Genomic DNA, 17645 nt, shown 5'->3' on the forward strand with positions numbered 1-17645 from the left:
ATAATCATCTGATACACATTGAAGGCACCTGCCACCTGTCAATATGATTTACATCCAGCGCTGAGATCAGACTAAAGCAGCTAATATTACAGTCAGCTCCATTTTCAAGTCTAAGAAAGTATTGCTTTAGTAAAAGTTATCCTGTTGTTCTGACAGACATGCCTTTAACACTAAAACCTTTTTGTGGTGAGCCCTTTTTTCCATCATGACAAAATAAAAACAACTGTCCCTTAAAAAGGGCAGCACGTGTATTTTGAATTTATTGTTGAATTTACCTGGTACAGCTCAAAGGTCAGATGAAAGCAAACCACAATGACACTATTAATTCTTTTTAATTTTCATTAAAAATTTCCAGACATAAAATAGAAGAAACAGTAAGGTAGAAGAAACAGTAAGGTAGAACACGAACACACACACACACACACACACACACACACACACACACACACACACACACACACACACAGAGATCCGGTTCATAGAGTGTTAAGAAAGTCTTTGACCTGTGGAGAAGAAAAGGAAAAAAGTTTTACTCTACATTTACATGTTCAGTACTCTTATCTGATATGAAAGACAGGAAGAATAATATTGTGTGTACTAATGAAAAGATGTGTATTCACTCTCTTCTTAAAATTACCCCATGAAACAAAATCTATTTAACCATTCAGCTCTGCTTCATTTTAAATATTTCTAACTCTAGCACACGCACGCACGCACGCGCACACACACCCACGCGCATGCACACACGTGCAGGCACACACACAGACTCTGTTGTGTACAGATGTGCAGTATGCAGACTAAACAGTCTACTGTTCTCTCTTAGGAGTAGTCAATGTGTAGTTCACTCAAAATAGATTTACAGACACTTAAATACACTTCCTATGACAGAATGCTACATTTATTGTGCTTGTCTGTGTGTGTATGTGTGCTAGAGGGGGCAAAACAGGAAAAAATATTCTACCTTTTCAATCATGTCAGCACATTTCAACTTATCATCTACAAAGTCATCGTTTACGTCCAGCGTGAGAACGGGAACCTCAGACAGATAGTCAAAGTCCATACTGCACAAAACACACACCATAATTACGATAGGTATTATACATACAGAAGTATAAACATTTGAAAAAACACTAAAGCCCAGGGAACCTGGAACTCATTGTTTAAACATCCACACCCCTGCCTCAAACCCAACACCCTTTAATACTATTATAATAATTATTATTACTATTATTTTTTTTCACACACAAGCTATAATGTATTCTACATGCTGTATCACAGGGCAGTGTAAATCTAGCTTTTTCACATACTTTGACAAAAAACTTTACTAGGAACCACTTGTACACCAACTTATTCTAATCAACTGATCAATTTGAAGTGCAATGCATAAAAACATAGATACAGGCAGCAGCTTCAGGTAAAGTTTACCTCACCCATAAGAATGGGGAAAATTTGCTCTTAATGATTTTGAAAATGTAAAGATTTTTGGTGCCACATGGGATGGTTTGAGTATTTCTATAACTGCTGATCTCCTTTTTACACACAAGTCACTAGTGGCTACTCAGAATGCAATAAAGTAAAAACATCTAGTAAGTAGCAGTTCTATGGACAGAAATGCATTGTTGATCCGAAACAATCATTCTGTACAAAATGAATATAATAAATAATAAAATAAAAAATAAGCTTTTCAGAATGCACAACATATTAAACCTTAATGTGTATGTGCTACAACAGCAGACCGAGAAGTCAGAGTTGAGTTCCAGTTCTGTCAGCCAAGAACAAAACATTGAGGCTGCAACATACACAGGCTCATCAAAATTAGACAGTTGGAAACTGTCATGACCTTGGGATGCTTAGATTGGTGTCCATGAATATAGATTGGTGTGTGTGTGTGTGTACCTCAGCGTCCTGTCCTGCAGCCAGCACTCATGCTTGTAATGGAGTTTCTCCAGATACTCCAGTGGAATCCCTTGCTCCTCCTCTCTGCCTCTCTTATGCAACCTCTCCAAACACCTCTGAGCAACACACATTACCAGAATTTCTCATTTATAATTTATGAACAGCAATGCACACCACAACAATGATGGAACTATAACGAATGGACATTTAGTGCAACCCAGATATGGATGGGATCCCTTTTGTGTGGTTCCTCTCAGGATTTCTTCCTCATGAGAAGCTCTTTATTTTTGTAGAACTGCTTTGGGGCAATGTCCATTGTTAAAAGCACTATACAAATAAAACTGAATTGAATTTTTCACATATAGTTATTTAATCCTAAAGACAATATTCAGCACTGTTACATAAATAAACTTCAGAACAATTACTTTTACATAAAGCATATACTGTATAAAGCTGTAAAAAAAAATGTGTGAACCAGTTTACTGCTTCTTGCAAAGTTTTTCAGAAAAGCTCAGGTTATAACATTCAAATATTTTCTTCACCTTTAAGTGATAAATACAAAGTTAAGGGTAAATCTAATTGATTGAGTCCCCCATAATTTTGAGTTAAGGCAGGCCAGTGAGTCTGCGTGTGTGTGTGTGTGTGCGCAAGTGTTTTTGTGTATGTATACCTCTGGTTTGGCCCGCAGGTAAATGATGCCATCCAGCTCAATGAACTGGCCGAATGTGTTATGCAGCCAGCTGTGCCAGTCCTGATAAATGGCCCACTCAGTCTCATTTAAACACTCACCCTCATACAAATTTGCTGCAAAGATATACCTGCATAAGAGAAAGAGATTCAGATTCAAACAAATAATCTAATATCCATCAGATAAAAAAGAAAATGCTTAATTTACTATTCACTTTTTTGAAGATAAAACTTGCTAGAAATGTTCACAAACCATCTCAATGTATTTTTTTTTTTTCAAATTGTAATTCATTCTTATAAAATACATTACATTTTTAAATGATATGCCAAATACACAGGGACATTATTTCAAAAAATCTAAAACAATAAATCTCTTCATACAGCCTATTTTAAAAGTGGATTATATTTTGTTTAATGATAATGAACAAAACAGTAAATAAGATTGCAGCTTCAGCCTTGCCAACCATTTATCTTTTTAAACTCCTACTTAACTGGATTGACAGCTGTATTATAAAGAAATATGTGCAAATGGATCTATGAACAATTCAGCGCAACTACAGAACCATTTCCCTGCTTCTAAAAAAATAGGCATTAGTGTGTGTGTTTTATGTTGTGGTGGATTGTGGTAGGTCTCATAACTTTTGACACTAAATACGAAATAAACCATTATACAATTAACACAGTGTTTCAGTACATTTTGTACATTTGTATGAACTATTCAGCACTGTCAAGATTTGAAAGAATTAAGAACTTGTTATATAATTATTTAATTATAAGTTACAATTTAACAGCTTATATATATATATATATATATATATATACATACACACACACACACACACACACACTGAGAAAGAGAGAGAGAGAGAGAGAGAGACCCCATCATAATATATCGTAAGTCGAGACATGGCCTAGCCTACCTACCCAGGAGTCTTAAAGAAAGGTGTATTCTTATTAATTGAACAAATCACAGTACATTATTCAGCAAAACAGTTTATATAACAATTTATAGTTGCATATTGTAAAAACTTAACAATATATATGTACATGATGTTGCAATGGGTATGTGGATAAGCGGCATTTACCGAGAGAAGGGCGGCCCATACGCTGCTTGGTTTCCCTGCCATGCGAAACTTTATATATTTTATATATCAATTGTGTCATATCGCTATCGTAATATTAAAAAATCTTAAGTCAGATTGTCAAAACTGTATATATAAAATATATATAAAGTGCAATGTACCACAGAACAAATAGCCTCAACCCACATTCATGACCACCCACACACCTGTCGCTGTAGACAGATCTCTCAAAGAACTGCACAGGATTCTCAGCTTGATGTAGTTTGTGATTGGTCAACTTGCTTTGTGCACGCACGCGGCTCATGCATGCATAACTCTGGAATGTGTATGCCCAGCGATCCGGCTTCTCATACATCATCTGCAATACGTTTCCTCCACTCTTCTGTGATGTGGTCAGCTCCTGACACACATAAAACACCAAATATGAACAAACCAGTAACTTGCTCTTCACGGACATCTCTGTTCATTATTCTTCTTGCAATTATAAACGCCATATTAATTATTTTAGTCTTAACCCTATTACATACTTTACTGCCTTAGTTCCTGTTATACAGTCACTCAATACTCATTTGAACAGAAACAAGCTAAACCATCATTTATGGAAAAAGGGTTTCACAGAAAATAGTAATTTTCTATTTGAAATGCAGTAATGTCAAGGCAGAAGCTTTGTCTAAAACTGGATTGCTTTGCAATAAAAATGTATCTGGATGCAGCATAGAACTCTCTGGTGTACACTTAGTTGTTGACTGTACCATCTGCTGACTCCCAAGGGATGTGTGGGTGTAGAGTGTATTATTGCCTCTCACAGCTGTTGATGGTGATACAAAACTTTAACAACGGTTGCTCTGAGTGGCTCAAGTCCATTCCACACTATGACATGCAGCCTCTTAGCCAACACTTCGGGCTCCAAGCTATCAGTACATGCACCAGTTTCACCGAAACCTGATCCACATACTGGTAGCATAGAAACAATATTTCTAAATTATTTCCAATATCTCACATTAAATAATTAATAAATATACCGAGGTGTTACACGTGTCGTGCATTTTGTGTCATAAAAGGGTAAAGAATTATAAACAAAATATAAAAGCAATGTTGGGAGCATTTCTTCGTTTTATTAGGTTTTTTATCTTATTTATTTATTTATTTTTTAAAGAAAAGAATGTTTACATATTACATATAGTACTCCATAGCTTATCTTCTGCTTCATTAGTCCTGCCCCTTGTTTCTTCTAATTGAATAGACTAATAATGTATGGCTTGTATTGTATACACATAACTCACAAAAAGTGGGGATAGTATGAGATTTTTTTGTTGATTACTAAGGCCAGGACAATTTTTTTTTCTTTAAAGCATCTAATGTAGTAAACAAGAATAGTTTGCTAACTGCACTATAATACTTAACTCCACCCATTCCCATGTTAGTGAATAGTTAATTTATTTTTAAGGTACTTCTAAAAAAAAATAATAATAAATAAAAAAAAAAAAATATATATATATATATATATATATATATATATTTTTTTTATTTTTTTTTTTTTTTTTTTTTTCAAGAACAATGCTATGTTGTTTTTACAAATCCAGCTGAAATTTTTATCCCCCATTTATCCCCTGATAAATGCGTTTAATATCAGTGATTTAGGGAAAAATTAAAGGGAGGAGGTGATTGAAATGTTAGGGTTTGACAGTGGAGGATTCTTAAATGTGGACACACTATTTTCAACACACACCTGAAACTCATGCCAGGTCTGTAACAAAGCGATGTCATGATCTGCTGTAAACTGTTATAACATACTGTCTCAAATACAGTCATTACCACAATCATTAGTTTGGTGTTGGACTGCTTTTGCCTACAGTTTACCCGGCATCTATTTTCGAATTATACAAAAGTTGTTCAAGCGTGCAGTTGTTTTCCCGCAACTAGAAATTCAGTTTATGATTCCAGATTGATCTCAGATTTCAAATGTGGATAGAATGATGAAAAAGAATTTACTTTTAAAAAGTCACTGACTCTGAAAAGTTACTGACTCTGATTTTTGCATTTCACTTCAAATTTCTAAAGGACATTCTAACTGACGAGATCAGGGTTGCCCAAACTAGGCCTCTAAAGGCCAACGCCCTCTGATTTAGCCCGCCATGCCAAATATGAGAAAAGGCAAAAAATTGGGGGTTTGGTAAAACTTTTGAATACTAAGGACCAGCTTCATTAGAATAAACTGATTTGCTGTATTATTGAAAATGTAACTGTATTGCATGTATGAATTGTATTCTATTCTATGTGGGGAAACGATGGGAACTTTAATTTTAATAATCATGTTTGATAAAATGCATCATTTAAAAAAATAAATATAATAAAAAAATAATCAAAAAAAGATTTTTCTCTCTTTACAGGACAAAATCTTTTGGCACCACTGCATCCGATTATTTTGCATGCACACGACAGCTGGAGTACAGAGTTTAGTTCCCACTGTGTGTTATTGTAAGAGCTGCTTCCAAAGAACCGCCAACAAGTCCAACCAAAAGTCATAATATAAGAATTAATTTTTAATCACCTCAAATTCGCCCTGTTGAGTTTGTACATTGCACCATCTGGCGATGGGCTCAGGTACAACATCCCACTCTTTATCATGCTGCTGCAGGAGGCGGACAAACGTGGACTTTCCCGCCGCTAACACCAAACATACAACAAAAAAAACCCGCATTGTTATCGTGGCTTCTGAAATATTTGATTATATATCTATATCTATATCTATATCTATATATATATATATATAGAGAGAGAGAGAGAGAGAGAGAGAGAGAGAGAGAGAGAGTCTAGACATTATTACGAAATAACGTATAAAATTGTTATTCCTGTGGTACTCGTGTGATGGTTCTGAAGCTACGTATATTTTAGTTCCATATTAATCTATTATTAGTAATTAATTTTTTCTGATAAATATTTACCACACGGACGGATAAACATCTTAAAACAGCAAACATAAGCACTGAACAGATATCCAAATACTATTCTATTTTTTTTTAATTATTCAATTAAAAATATTACTACAGACAGCTGGATAGACAAATGCAGAGAGATATCAAGTAATATCAGCAAACCAAAGACTGATTCATACTTGATATGTTACTGCTCACTACTCACCGATATTCCCCTCAATAGAAATCCGCTTTAGTCTCTTCTCTAGGCTGTCATTCAGAGGACTGGAACAAACTCTTTTCGGAGTGCGAAGCATTTTAATCCACAAACGCTGCTATAATAAAACCGACTGTAAAGTTAAAACAGACCGGAAATCTTTAAGCGCGGTTCAATTTTTGGCGCTTAGTTGAAGAACTTGACGTTGTGTACAGATCATAATAATCGCAACCAATGACGGAACAGCAGAACTACTACGACTGCGGCGCTCATTGGCTGGGATCCGCCCCACGATGAGCGAGCGAGCATTCTGATTGGTCATACACTGTAGGCGGTGCGTTTACAGCTGATACGAAGACAATGGGTTGAAGAAGCTTGATAATTCATAGCCTTTATTAATGTAAAACACATATCAGTCACTGTGATTTGTAAAATATCCAATTCCCACTGCCACTCTACTATATACATATTAGATCTAGTTAAAAATGTCTTTAAATATTATACAGTCTGGGGAAAATATATCCATCTTATTGTCACTAGGAAATATGTCAGCTTTCACTGAAAATCATCACTTGGCACCTTAAATTACAGTCAAAATGCTAAATAATGAGTCAAGCCAGAAAGTTCTGAATTGTGGAGCAATAACTAACAGAAAACGCTATTAAAAAAAAGAAAAGTTGAAAAGGGGAATTAGGAGTTTCTAAATAATATTTATGAAACTAAAAACAAAATTCCTAATTTAACATTAATATAGTTAATTGACTTATTAACGTTGTGTTTATTAGCTGTGTAAAGAAAGCAAGGTAGACGAAGCTAATGATGGAGTGTAATAAGATCTGAGGTAAAAGGTATAGATAAAACTAAGCCTGGATAAACAGTAGCATTATGGGACAGGTAGCAATAACAGTTGAGCATGGCAATTGCATAGGAAAATAGACTAAGTATGACTCTTTACAGTTACTGTTTGCTGTTACATTACTGCATTGAAAACTGGGACATGCGCAGACTCAACACACTCAAACACACAGACAGGCAAACCAGCACACATTAACATTACTGCACCTCACTGCTGGTGGATACATCACAACAGAGATAAAAAAAAAAAATGTTATGTCTTGTGTTTTACTATTGAAACTAAAATCAGCAAACTGTTCAAGGACACTAGCTAATGCCCTTTTCAGCCATTAGCATTGTGCTAGCCCATTTTATGTTGTTACAGGATTGTATTCCCTGTTGCCCAGCTAATGTGAGCTTAGCATGTGCTCTAGTGTAAAAGTCAGAGTAGGGCATTTGTACAAAGAACAAAAGCAACAGAAAGAGAAATAAAAAAGGAAAGATGAAAATCAGTAAAGTGACAGAAGAATGATTATTTTGTACATGTCAGTCTATCTGTCCTTGGTGGTTAGTTTGTCAATCAGGTCTTGAAGTGGTGCAAGTTCCTTTCGGTCAATTAGGTTAAACTCCTGCACAAAAAAAAAAGATATAAAATAAATACAAATGTTAGAATTACAATATACATTTTTACATCAATAATTGTAATAAATCTGATGTGCACATTGATAGCCCTATTAGTAATGTTGTAAGCCAGCCCATCGTTACTTCTGAGAAACTATGCCTCTAAGATAGTCCTTTTTATACCCAATCATTATATGACCTGTTGCTCATTAACCTAACTATTTAAAAAAAATTGAAAAAAAAAATTTTAATGAAAAAAAAGATTGCTAAAATTGTGAGGTGGAGAACTGATTCAGATTTTAACTTTGTTCTGCACGTAAATATGATTGAACCGAAAGCCACGTACCGGAAAAGTTTGGTACGAATACGTGTACCGTTACACTCCTAATGTCCCACATTTTCTAGAATTGGGGTGGTATTAAAATGTAACATCGGGACATTAACAATGGCTACTTTTTTGTGGATAATTTTAACTTCAATAAATCAGAATCAATAAAGATTTAATATAGCTCTAACCTGAGATTAAAGATTTGTCTTTATTCTTTTTTTTTTTATCTTTGACATTTGAACCCACACTTCTGTATTGCATTATGACATGCGGAGTATGCACTGTGTTTTGCATACAACAAACGAAAAAATAAAACAAGAAAAAAACAAACAAATTAAAAATGGCACCTGAACAAAAAAGATGAAGTGCTTAAAAGAGGTGTTGAGGTGAGCTTCCTCCTGCAGCTGCATGACTGAGTCAAAGTGCTGGTGATAAATGTGAGCATATACACGAAAAAGACGCTTCAAAATTGTCTTGTCCACAGACATGAAGTTCTTAGGAAAGGGGACACCTGAAGGATAAATAAAAGTGAGAAAAATAAATAAAAAAAATACACAAAACAGGACAATTATTGCTGCACTATTATCATACTATTGCTTGCCTAAATTATCTCTTTGACACCTTTATGCATCGATTGTGTTAAAATCTTCCTATTCAGTACATACACTAATTACTTTTTATTTTATTATATTGCTCACTGTAAAATATTGTGTGTCCAAATACTCGAATTTGAAAATGTATAATGGACTTAAATTGTTATTACTAAGCAATTAAAATTCTAAATGTATTATCATAATTACCAATTTTAGATGGAAAAAGTGTTTCATCATCAAGCTGATCCTGTACCCAGGTCATCAGGTAGTCAATGTATTTAGGAGCAGAGCATTTGATTGGCTTTTTGATGTTAGTTCCATCAGCCCAGTGATACTCATATCTGTGAATGGAAAAAGAAAACACACAAAGACTGTCATATGACTGTCACCAATAATGAACCTTATGCTTTAGAAAAGCCATATAAAATAATCAGGATAAGGACTAGAGAGAGTCTTATGTAATATGTAATTAATATGTAATAATAATAATAATTACATAATCTCCCTAGTCTGTATCCTAATTATTTTATATGTAATTATTAATAAGCATATAGGGTGTTTAATGGTACAAATGTTAGTAATACACTATGTTAATATTGCTTATAACATGGTCTGTCCGAATACTTAATTCCGATTGTCTGGAAGGTGTGCGTTGTAACTACTGACCAAACAGTTCCTGCCATAAATACTGTTCTAAATGAATGCACTGCTTTATAAATAGCTCAAAACTGGTGTCATTCAGAAAAAAAACAATAAAAATAAAAAATCAATGCTAAGAAATATAAGAAGGAAACCTCAATCATCTCTGGTTCTACACCCCACACAAAACTGCTCTGCTAAAAAGAAGCATAAATACATGTATACAATTATTGAGACTAATAGGAATTCTTCAGGATCTATATTAATAGTATACTATCCATTGGCTCATGTTACCTAATTCTCTTTCTTACACACATAGTTGCTTTTAGAAACACACTCTCTCACATACACGCACGCATGCACACACACACTTACTTGGGTCCAGCGGACATAACTGGACAGCTGTCCGCAGAGCAAAAGTCTGTAATAGTCCCATAAAGCATGTTGATTTGGTTAAAGAAGTCCACCGCTGCACACATGCAAAATATAAATGTGTTTTAAATATACAGCAGCCAAATGCAGTTTTTACAACAGTTTACATAAAAAGCCATTACCATTAAAGACTCGGTGTGCATCTCTTTAAAATGTTAGTTTATTTGCAAGTGGGAATATTCTATGCATGTATCTATGCATGTGTGTTTTGTAAATGTTTGTCTGGCCCTAATCAACTTTGTGAATCTCTGTAAAGCCATTTTGCAGGAGTAGAAAACAAGACAAAGAATCCTGTTTAATATTCAGGACATGGCCAAGCACAGCTGAACACATGGCTCTCAGAACAGAAGTTCATCCACAACTCACTCACAACCCAAACATCATCAAAACACCAAAACAATACAAACTCCAAATAGAACAGTTTTCAGGTTTATAACATCACACATCTTATAACAGCACCAGGCACAACAGGAGACCTCATTTAACCAAATGTATCACTGGTGGAAGCTACAGTACAAACATTGCTTAATTTGCATATCAGAAATGACAGACAATTTCACAATGTTAAGTGAAAACAGAAGGTCAATCGAAACAATTTAGTTTTAATTACCTTCTAAATTCAGTGGTAATTTTTAATTAACATACACTTACAATGCACAGGCTTACATTTATTTCAATTTGCTGTAATGCTATATGTTTCATTTAAAAATGGGTACACTTCTGTTCTTATTTCCTAACAACCAGCAGCTAATTCCCATTAAGAAGAGTGAAAAAAGTAAAACCCCATCAGCATCAATAAATCATCTGGTCCTTAGCGGGTCTTAAAATTAAGTACATACAACCTTAGATGAACAATATATATCGTATTAAACTGTCTCATTATTTATTTTACCAAAATGGAAAATCCATGTGTGAAAAACTATGTACACCTTTACTGCTTCCATAGCATTTAAGAGGCTAAGTAGCAACTATGTGTTGCTTCTTAAATGTCTTTGATTAATTGATCATAAGTGTAACCACCTCTATAAAAGCCTACTTTTGCGATCTGCTGGTCTGGAACATTTGGGTATGCGCTAACAAAAAAATCTAAATTGATCTTGGAGAAGGAACTGTTGCTGCCATCAATCTGGAATGTCCGGGAGAAAAACGGCAAGATGGCCCCCAAGAAGTGCGTGCCGAGGAACCGGAAGTGCGCGAAAGTGCCCGGAAGATCCTGACAGTACCACATCCCCCCACTTCCCCGGAGAGACAGCAGTTTCAGGAGGTTATTTAAAACCAGCTGGTTTGCCACAGATTGTACATGACACACCCGGAAATACTCAGTTCTCTGATGGGGTTCTCCCAGTCTGAGGCAGAGCAAGCCCAACGCTTTGAAACATCCGCTGGGTCCATCTTTGGCCAGATTATTCTGTCAGAAACTCACAGGACACGATACAAGGCCAGATTATTCCGTCAGTAACTCTTGCGGGTGACTAGGTGAGCACGGACCCAAATGCAGGATGCGACAGGGAGTAAGGAAAATACAGGCTTTATTAAAAGTAAGCAGAGCAATGGGGCAAAGGCAAAAACAAAGTCCAAAAACAGCCCAGGGTCAAAAACAGAGGCAAACAGGGCGATGCAGGGAAGAACAAAAACTAAAATCCAAAACAGTCCAAAATTCAGAGAGCCGGCAAACAGAGCGACATAGGCAGCGCAGAACAAAAACCAATAAACAGTCCAGAGTTCAAACCAGGTAACTAGGGAGGCAGAGCAGACCAGGGATCAGGATCAGGATCAGGATCAGGATCAGGATCAGGAGCAGGATCAGGAGCAGGATCAGGAGCATTAGCAGGCAGGGTGGCAAAAGTTCTCAGGGGCTAAAGAGCTGGTAAGATAATCTAGCCTCAAGCTAAAGTCTTGTGTGTCCTTAAATACAGGGAGGCGCGGGATAAACGGCAAGATGGCCACCTACCCCAAAGTGTGCACCGCAGAACCGGAAGATCCTGACATGGAAAGGATTATAAGGCCATTTTCAGACAATATAAAGTAAAACATATTGTACAGTCAGGAAGATAATTCACAAATCAAAACATTCAAGAGAGTTGCCAATCTTCACAGAGTAGAACTCTACGAAATAAAATAAAAAAATAAATTAAGAAAATTACCAGTCAGAGAAATGACAGAACAACCAAAGAATTACATCTCAGCTGTAACATATCTGGTCCCAGTTAGCATGTTAAATGTTAAAGTTCATGATAATACATGTACTCTCTTAAAGAACATTGCAGCATGGCTTAGGTTTGCAAAGTTGCATCTGAACAAACCACAAGACCTCTGGAACAATGTCCTTTGGACAGACGATACCAAAGCTGATCATGTTTGGCCATATGCAAAGTGCTACGTTTGGTCATAACCAAACACAGCGTATCAGCACAAACACCTTATATAAATTTTGAAGCGCGGTGGTGGTGGTGTGTTGATTTGGGCTTGTTTTGCAGACAATTGCAGTCAGTGACTTGGCCATGATAGTCCTCTGTATACCAAAGCATTCTAGTGTCAATTCAATTCTAGAGCCATGTGTCCGACAACTAAAGTTTGACCAAAATGAGGTCATGAAACAAAACAATGAACCCCAGCACACCAGCAAATTTACAGCACATGACTGAAAACGAACATAATCAAGTTGTTGCACTGGCAAAGTCAGGGTCCAGACCTAAACCAGACTGAAATGCTATGGGTTCACCTTAGGAGAGCTAAACAAACAAATGCCCACAAACCTCAATGAACTGAAACGGCATTGTAAAGAGAAATAAGAGTAAGTTGAGAGTAAGCCAAAATTTCTACACAACGATATGAGATACTGATAAAGTAATCGTGTTCTGTTTGACTTTAAGGTACCTTTCATTTGTAAAATGCAGACATCCCGCACACAAAAGCAAACCATTCACAGTTACAAATTAATGAATTTTAAAACACAATTACATTTACATGAGAAATCCCTAGCTTTTCACTAATGAGGTCAAGTTACATAACAATGCCACGAAGTTTTGTTTTTCATGGTTTCATTGTGCATGCTGCAAATGAATAGCAACTTTCCAGGCCTTTTAATACGTGTTATTACTTTTTTATTTCTGAATGTAATATTCTCTGTGGTCTGCAATTAATCAATAATAGAACTTCTTTATAAAATGTGATGAAACTTATGTACGTATGGACCTCACCTCATGGTGGAAAAGATCTCTGTGGACATGAAAAAGGGCCTGAGGTGTAACACTTACTGTTCACTGCAACCCATTCATTCAGATCCTCTCCATCGGGCAACATGACGGCCATGCGCAGGTTCCCACTGCCCAGTGTCGCCTCAGCATGTTTCAGCAGCTCGTATTGGTGAGAACCTTCTGGAATGTTCTTCTTGGGCTTGAATGTCTTGGATGAGCGATTTCCACTTAAAAAGAGGGCAAAAGACCAGGTTTGCTTAAAAAAAAAAATCACATTTTCTCTGCTCACATATAATACTTGACAGTTAAAGCGAAAAACTCATGTCAAATTATCGACATCTATTTCAACCCTTACCTATAAATAAAATCTAATAACATTTAATGCTGAGGTTAACCTTCAATTAATAAACATATGACTGAAAGAGACAGAAACATGAGGCTACTGTGGATGGCTCTACTTAGGTATCATGAAGATGGCTTTGGAATGTAATTAACATGAACAGTTCTGCTATAACGGCTTAGAAAAATCTTGCTTTCTCTGTCTCAAAGTCTCTTACTGTTTTTATCTCTGTCAAGCAACATATGCTACAGCTGATGCTCTGTATCTGCCTGATTCTTCCTGTTGTCCTACATTTAGTTGTAGTTAGGATCACCTAAAAAGCATTTACTATTGCTGAGGACGACTTCATACAGACAGCCAGAATTTCAATGAGATTACTGTGGCAATAAAAAGCTATAAAAATGTCTTGAACTGACCGCAGCTGCGACAAACAGTTTCCCTACAAAGGCTTAGGACTGCGATTGCTACAGACTTTCACAATCACTAAACAGTTGATACCTTCAACAAAATAGACTTCAAATGAAAATAATAATTAATTCAGTAATAACTCTGGTGCTCCTATTAGTAGTTAACTGAGCAGTAAACTGTCAAGTTAATGGTTTCACAGTTAAAACGTTTGAGTATAGTATTCAGTTATATAAGGAAAATCAATTATCAGGTGTCATATCCTGTGTTACTCATAACACATTTGTGTTGATGAAGCGAAATTGTGTAACAGTCAGAGGTAAACCTGTAAGTTTACTGACATAGAAAAGTTCAATACACAATGCAGAGAGTAAGTCCTCCTTTCTGTCCTGTAAATCTAATAAAGTTATCATTGTGTTTGGATCTGGATGAAATCACTGATGAAACATTATCTGAATTCAGGTGCGTGTCTGTAATGTTTATTGACCTGCCTGCCTGTTTAAAAAAAATTTAAAAACAGGAAAATGTGTAATGTTTCTCTTTGTTTTGACACTACCCCCTGTTCCACTATTTATTTACACTTTACATCGCTTCAGTAGCCTGTTAAGAAACTGTCATTTGATGACAGTTAAGAAAAATTCATTGATTCCTCATATGGCCTCTTATTAGTTTGCTGTATTTGTTTTCTACACTGCACTGTATATAGTTAGAACGCGTTGAACTTTTGTTAATGCGGTGTGAACAGATCAAATCAGATCAACAAATCAAGTCCTTTACTTTACAAGTCACTTACCTCTCTAGGATTAGCTGCTGTTAAATCAGTAGGTGATTTGAATAGAATCTTAACTCAGTTATACGTTTTTACAAGTATTTTAAGATGAACACTAAACTGTACACAGAGCGAGATACATAAACAAATCATAAACATTAACTGGCTAATCAGGTAAATGTTGAACTGCAGCCAGCTAGCATTTGACCATCTAAACATCACAGCTAACTTACATAAAAACACAAAAGCAACTTGGCTGGACAATGTTGTGGTTTGAGGTTAATGTTTGATCCGTTTAAAAGTGACTGGTGATTATGGTTGAACGGAATGAGTGAAGTTTCTGAAGCTAGTTATTATTATTAGCAAAGCTGGGCGGCTAAGCGGCAGCAGGAACACGGGAGCTCGTGGGTGCTAATCGCCTCGCGAGCTCACGCGTTCACTGTCGGGTTCAGTCGTGTAAAGAGAAAAAGTGCGACATTAATCAGTAAATACTCACAATAAGAAACTCATCCTCCTGGTTAATGTTCTCGTGGAGATGCACAGCTGAGTGGTGTGTGCGCGCAGTCAAATCTCTCTCGCGCACGATGCCAGTGGAAGAGGATCACCTTTAAACCTGACTTATTTACATACTTATCACCAGTGGTCACATGGCAGTAATATCTCATTAATACACAATCTTGGTAAAAAAAAAAAAAGAAGAAAAAAAAGAGGAAAAAAAAGACACAGTTGTATTGGAAGACCAACGTTTAAATTATGACTTGTATATACGTACAAAGAAAATCACAAATCCGAAAAAAAAGACAATAGAAAAAGTCACATAAACATCACGAATTTAGAAGACAGTATACATTTATACACTATATCCTTAGTGACGATATAATGATCCACGTCCTAGACTTCTTTAGATAGTTATGATCACCAGGGGCCACATCGAAGTAGTATTTCATTAATGCATAATTATTGTCAAATACGTTGTAGAAAGCTAACTTTTAAAGTGTGATTTGTGTATAAATACAAAGAAATTAATTAAATAAATAAAGCACAAATACATCCAAAAGAAGACCAAAATTTAATTTGTGTCATAAACGTCACACATTTCTTGGATAGAATAACTCTGCCCTTACCAGACCTGTTTAATGTTAAAAATATAAAGGTCCACCTTCCCAGACTTCTTTAGATTATCACCAGGGGTCACATCTCAGCAATATCTCATTAATACATATTCTTAATCAAAAAACATTTTTACTGAAAAATCAACTTTTAAAGTATGCTTTGTGTATACATATAAAGAAAAAGAAAGGAAATCACAATGCATAAAAAAGACAGAAATAAAATATATTCACATAAACATCACTAATTTATTGAAAAGTATAACCTCAGACCTGTTTAATGTTCAAAATAAAAATGTATGGTAAAAAATAATAAAGTGATATGCAATAGGGTTTTCACTGAGATAAAAGTGTGCCAGATCTTAAATCGTACCATTTAGACTTTATCATAAAGTGTATAATTGATATCAATTTTTCAAGCCATGATTTTACAGTGTTAGCTTTTTTTTAAAGAGCTGAATTACAGAAAAAAAATTAATTTGAATTATGTGAGGTAAGAAGAAAACAGTTGACATGATAGTCAGTGGGTATAATGGGATATAGATTACACCTCGGGTCTTGAAAGTTTTTCAGGTCAAAGACCATTTAGGCGATAGACACATGGGGCAGGGACACCCTGATATCAAAGCCCTGTGTCAAACAGAGCTGCTGATATTAATAGACACCAATCATATTACTCTAGTTATATTATGTTAAGACAATTAGAACTGTGTTGTTGTAATAAATGCATCATTGTCTGTATATTTTCATATATTTTCAAATCTTTCAAAAGATTTTGCATTATAACAATCAGGTGGACTATTATAAATTTACAAGAACATCATCGTTCAAGTTTAATTGTAATTGTAAACTTTAATGTAATAATTATAATAGTGAAAAAAATAATTTTTGAAATTTATCTTTAATGTTTTTACCCATGTTTATTTTTTTAACAAAAAATTTTAATAATTAAAAATTAATTAGCAGACCCCCGCTTAAAGACCTATGGTTACACTGTAACTGACTGGTACACATTCTGGTGGCTCTATTGATGCTATGCCAGCATTAAAAAAAAAGATGCCATGGCAAAAAGTTGGTTGATGATACACTTAGCCCTCTCATAATCCATAAGTATTTAATGAATAACAAGTATTTAATTCAATAATTAAATGAACTTTCTTTTTGTTAACCATACAGCAATTGACGAAGAATTTCATTCAACAGAATTGTGCAAACCCTGAATATAGAATTAATTTTTCTGCATATGTTATATTCTTAAAAACAGTGTGTGAAAAGAATTTAAGAATTGCTGAAATTGCAAATTTACCAGGAGTTTCACACTCAGTCTCTACAGTTTACACAAGATGGTGTAAAAAAAGAAACTTGAGTGCATAGTCTGCAAGCTGAAATACTTTGCTTATGAAAAGATCTAGAGCAGAATGACCAAACTGGGAAAAGCTGAAAGAATGTCTATGGTCTATAACTCAAAGAATGACACTTTACAACCATGCTGAGCAGAAAAGCATCTCACACAACACATCAGACTGAGGTATCAGCTCCCAGTAGTTTACATATAATTGAACATTTTTTGAACTTCAAGCT

At 35.3% G+C, this 17645-nt stretch overlaps 2 protein-coding genes across 2 annotated transcripts; both read right to left on the reverse strand.

The window, feature by feature from the left end:
- Positions 1 to 316: 316 nt before the first annotated feature.
- Positions 317 to 7033, reverse strand: dck (deoxycytidine kinase). Its single transcript, XM_046867873.1, has 7 exons — positions 6807 to 7033; positions 6217 to 6332; positions 3872 to 4065; positions 2567 to 2714; positions 1897 to 2012; positions 962 to 1061; positions 317 to 503 (listed from the first exon to the last, which is right to left on the reverse strand). The coding sequence occupies exons 1-7, from the start codon at positions 6895 to 6897 to the stop codon at positions 477 to 479; spliced, it is 792 nt and encodes a 263-aa protein (XP_046723829.1). The 5' UTR covers positions 6898 to 7033; the 3' UTR covers positions 317 to 476.
- Positions 7034 to 7172: 139 nt separating this feature from the next.
- On the reverse strand, positions 7173 to 15607 carry mob1bb (MOB kinase activator 1Bb). The gene is made up of 6 exons (XM_046867874.1): positions 15452 to 15607; positions 13502 to 13668; positions 10188 to 10281; positions 9381 to 9514; positions 8928 to 9091; positions 7173 to 8260 (listed from the first exon to the last, which is right to left on the reverse strand). Exons 1-6 carry the CDS (start codon positions 15463 to 15465, stop codon positions 8183 to 8185), a joined length of 651 nt encoding a protein of 216 aa, XP_046723830.1. The 5' UTR covers positions 15466 to 15607; the 3' UTR covers positions 7173 to 8182.
- Positions 15608 to 17645: the final 2038 nt, after the last annotated feature.

Source organism: Silurus meridionalis, chromosome 15 (genome assembly GCF_014805685.1).
Source record: "Silurus meridionalis isolate SWU-2019-XX chromosome 15, ASM1480568v1, whole genome shotgun sequence".
NCBI lineage: Eukaryota > Metazoa > Chordata > Actinopteri > Siluriformes > Siluridae > Silurus > Silurus meridionalis.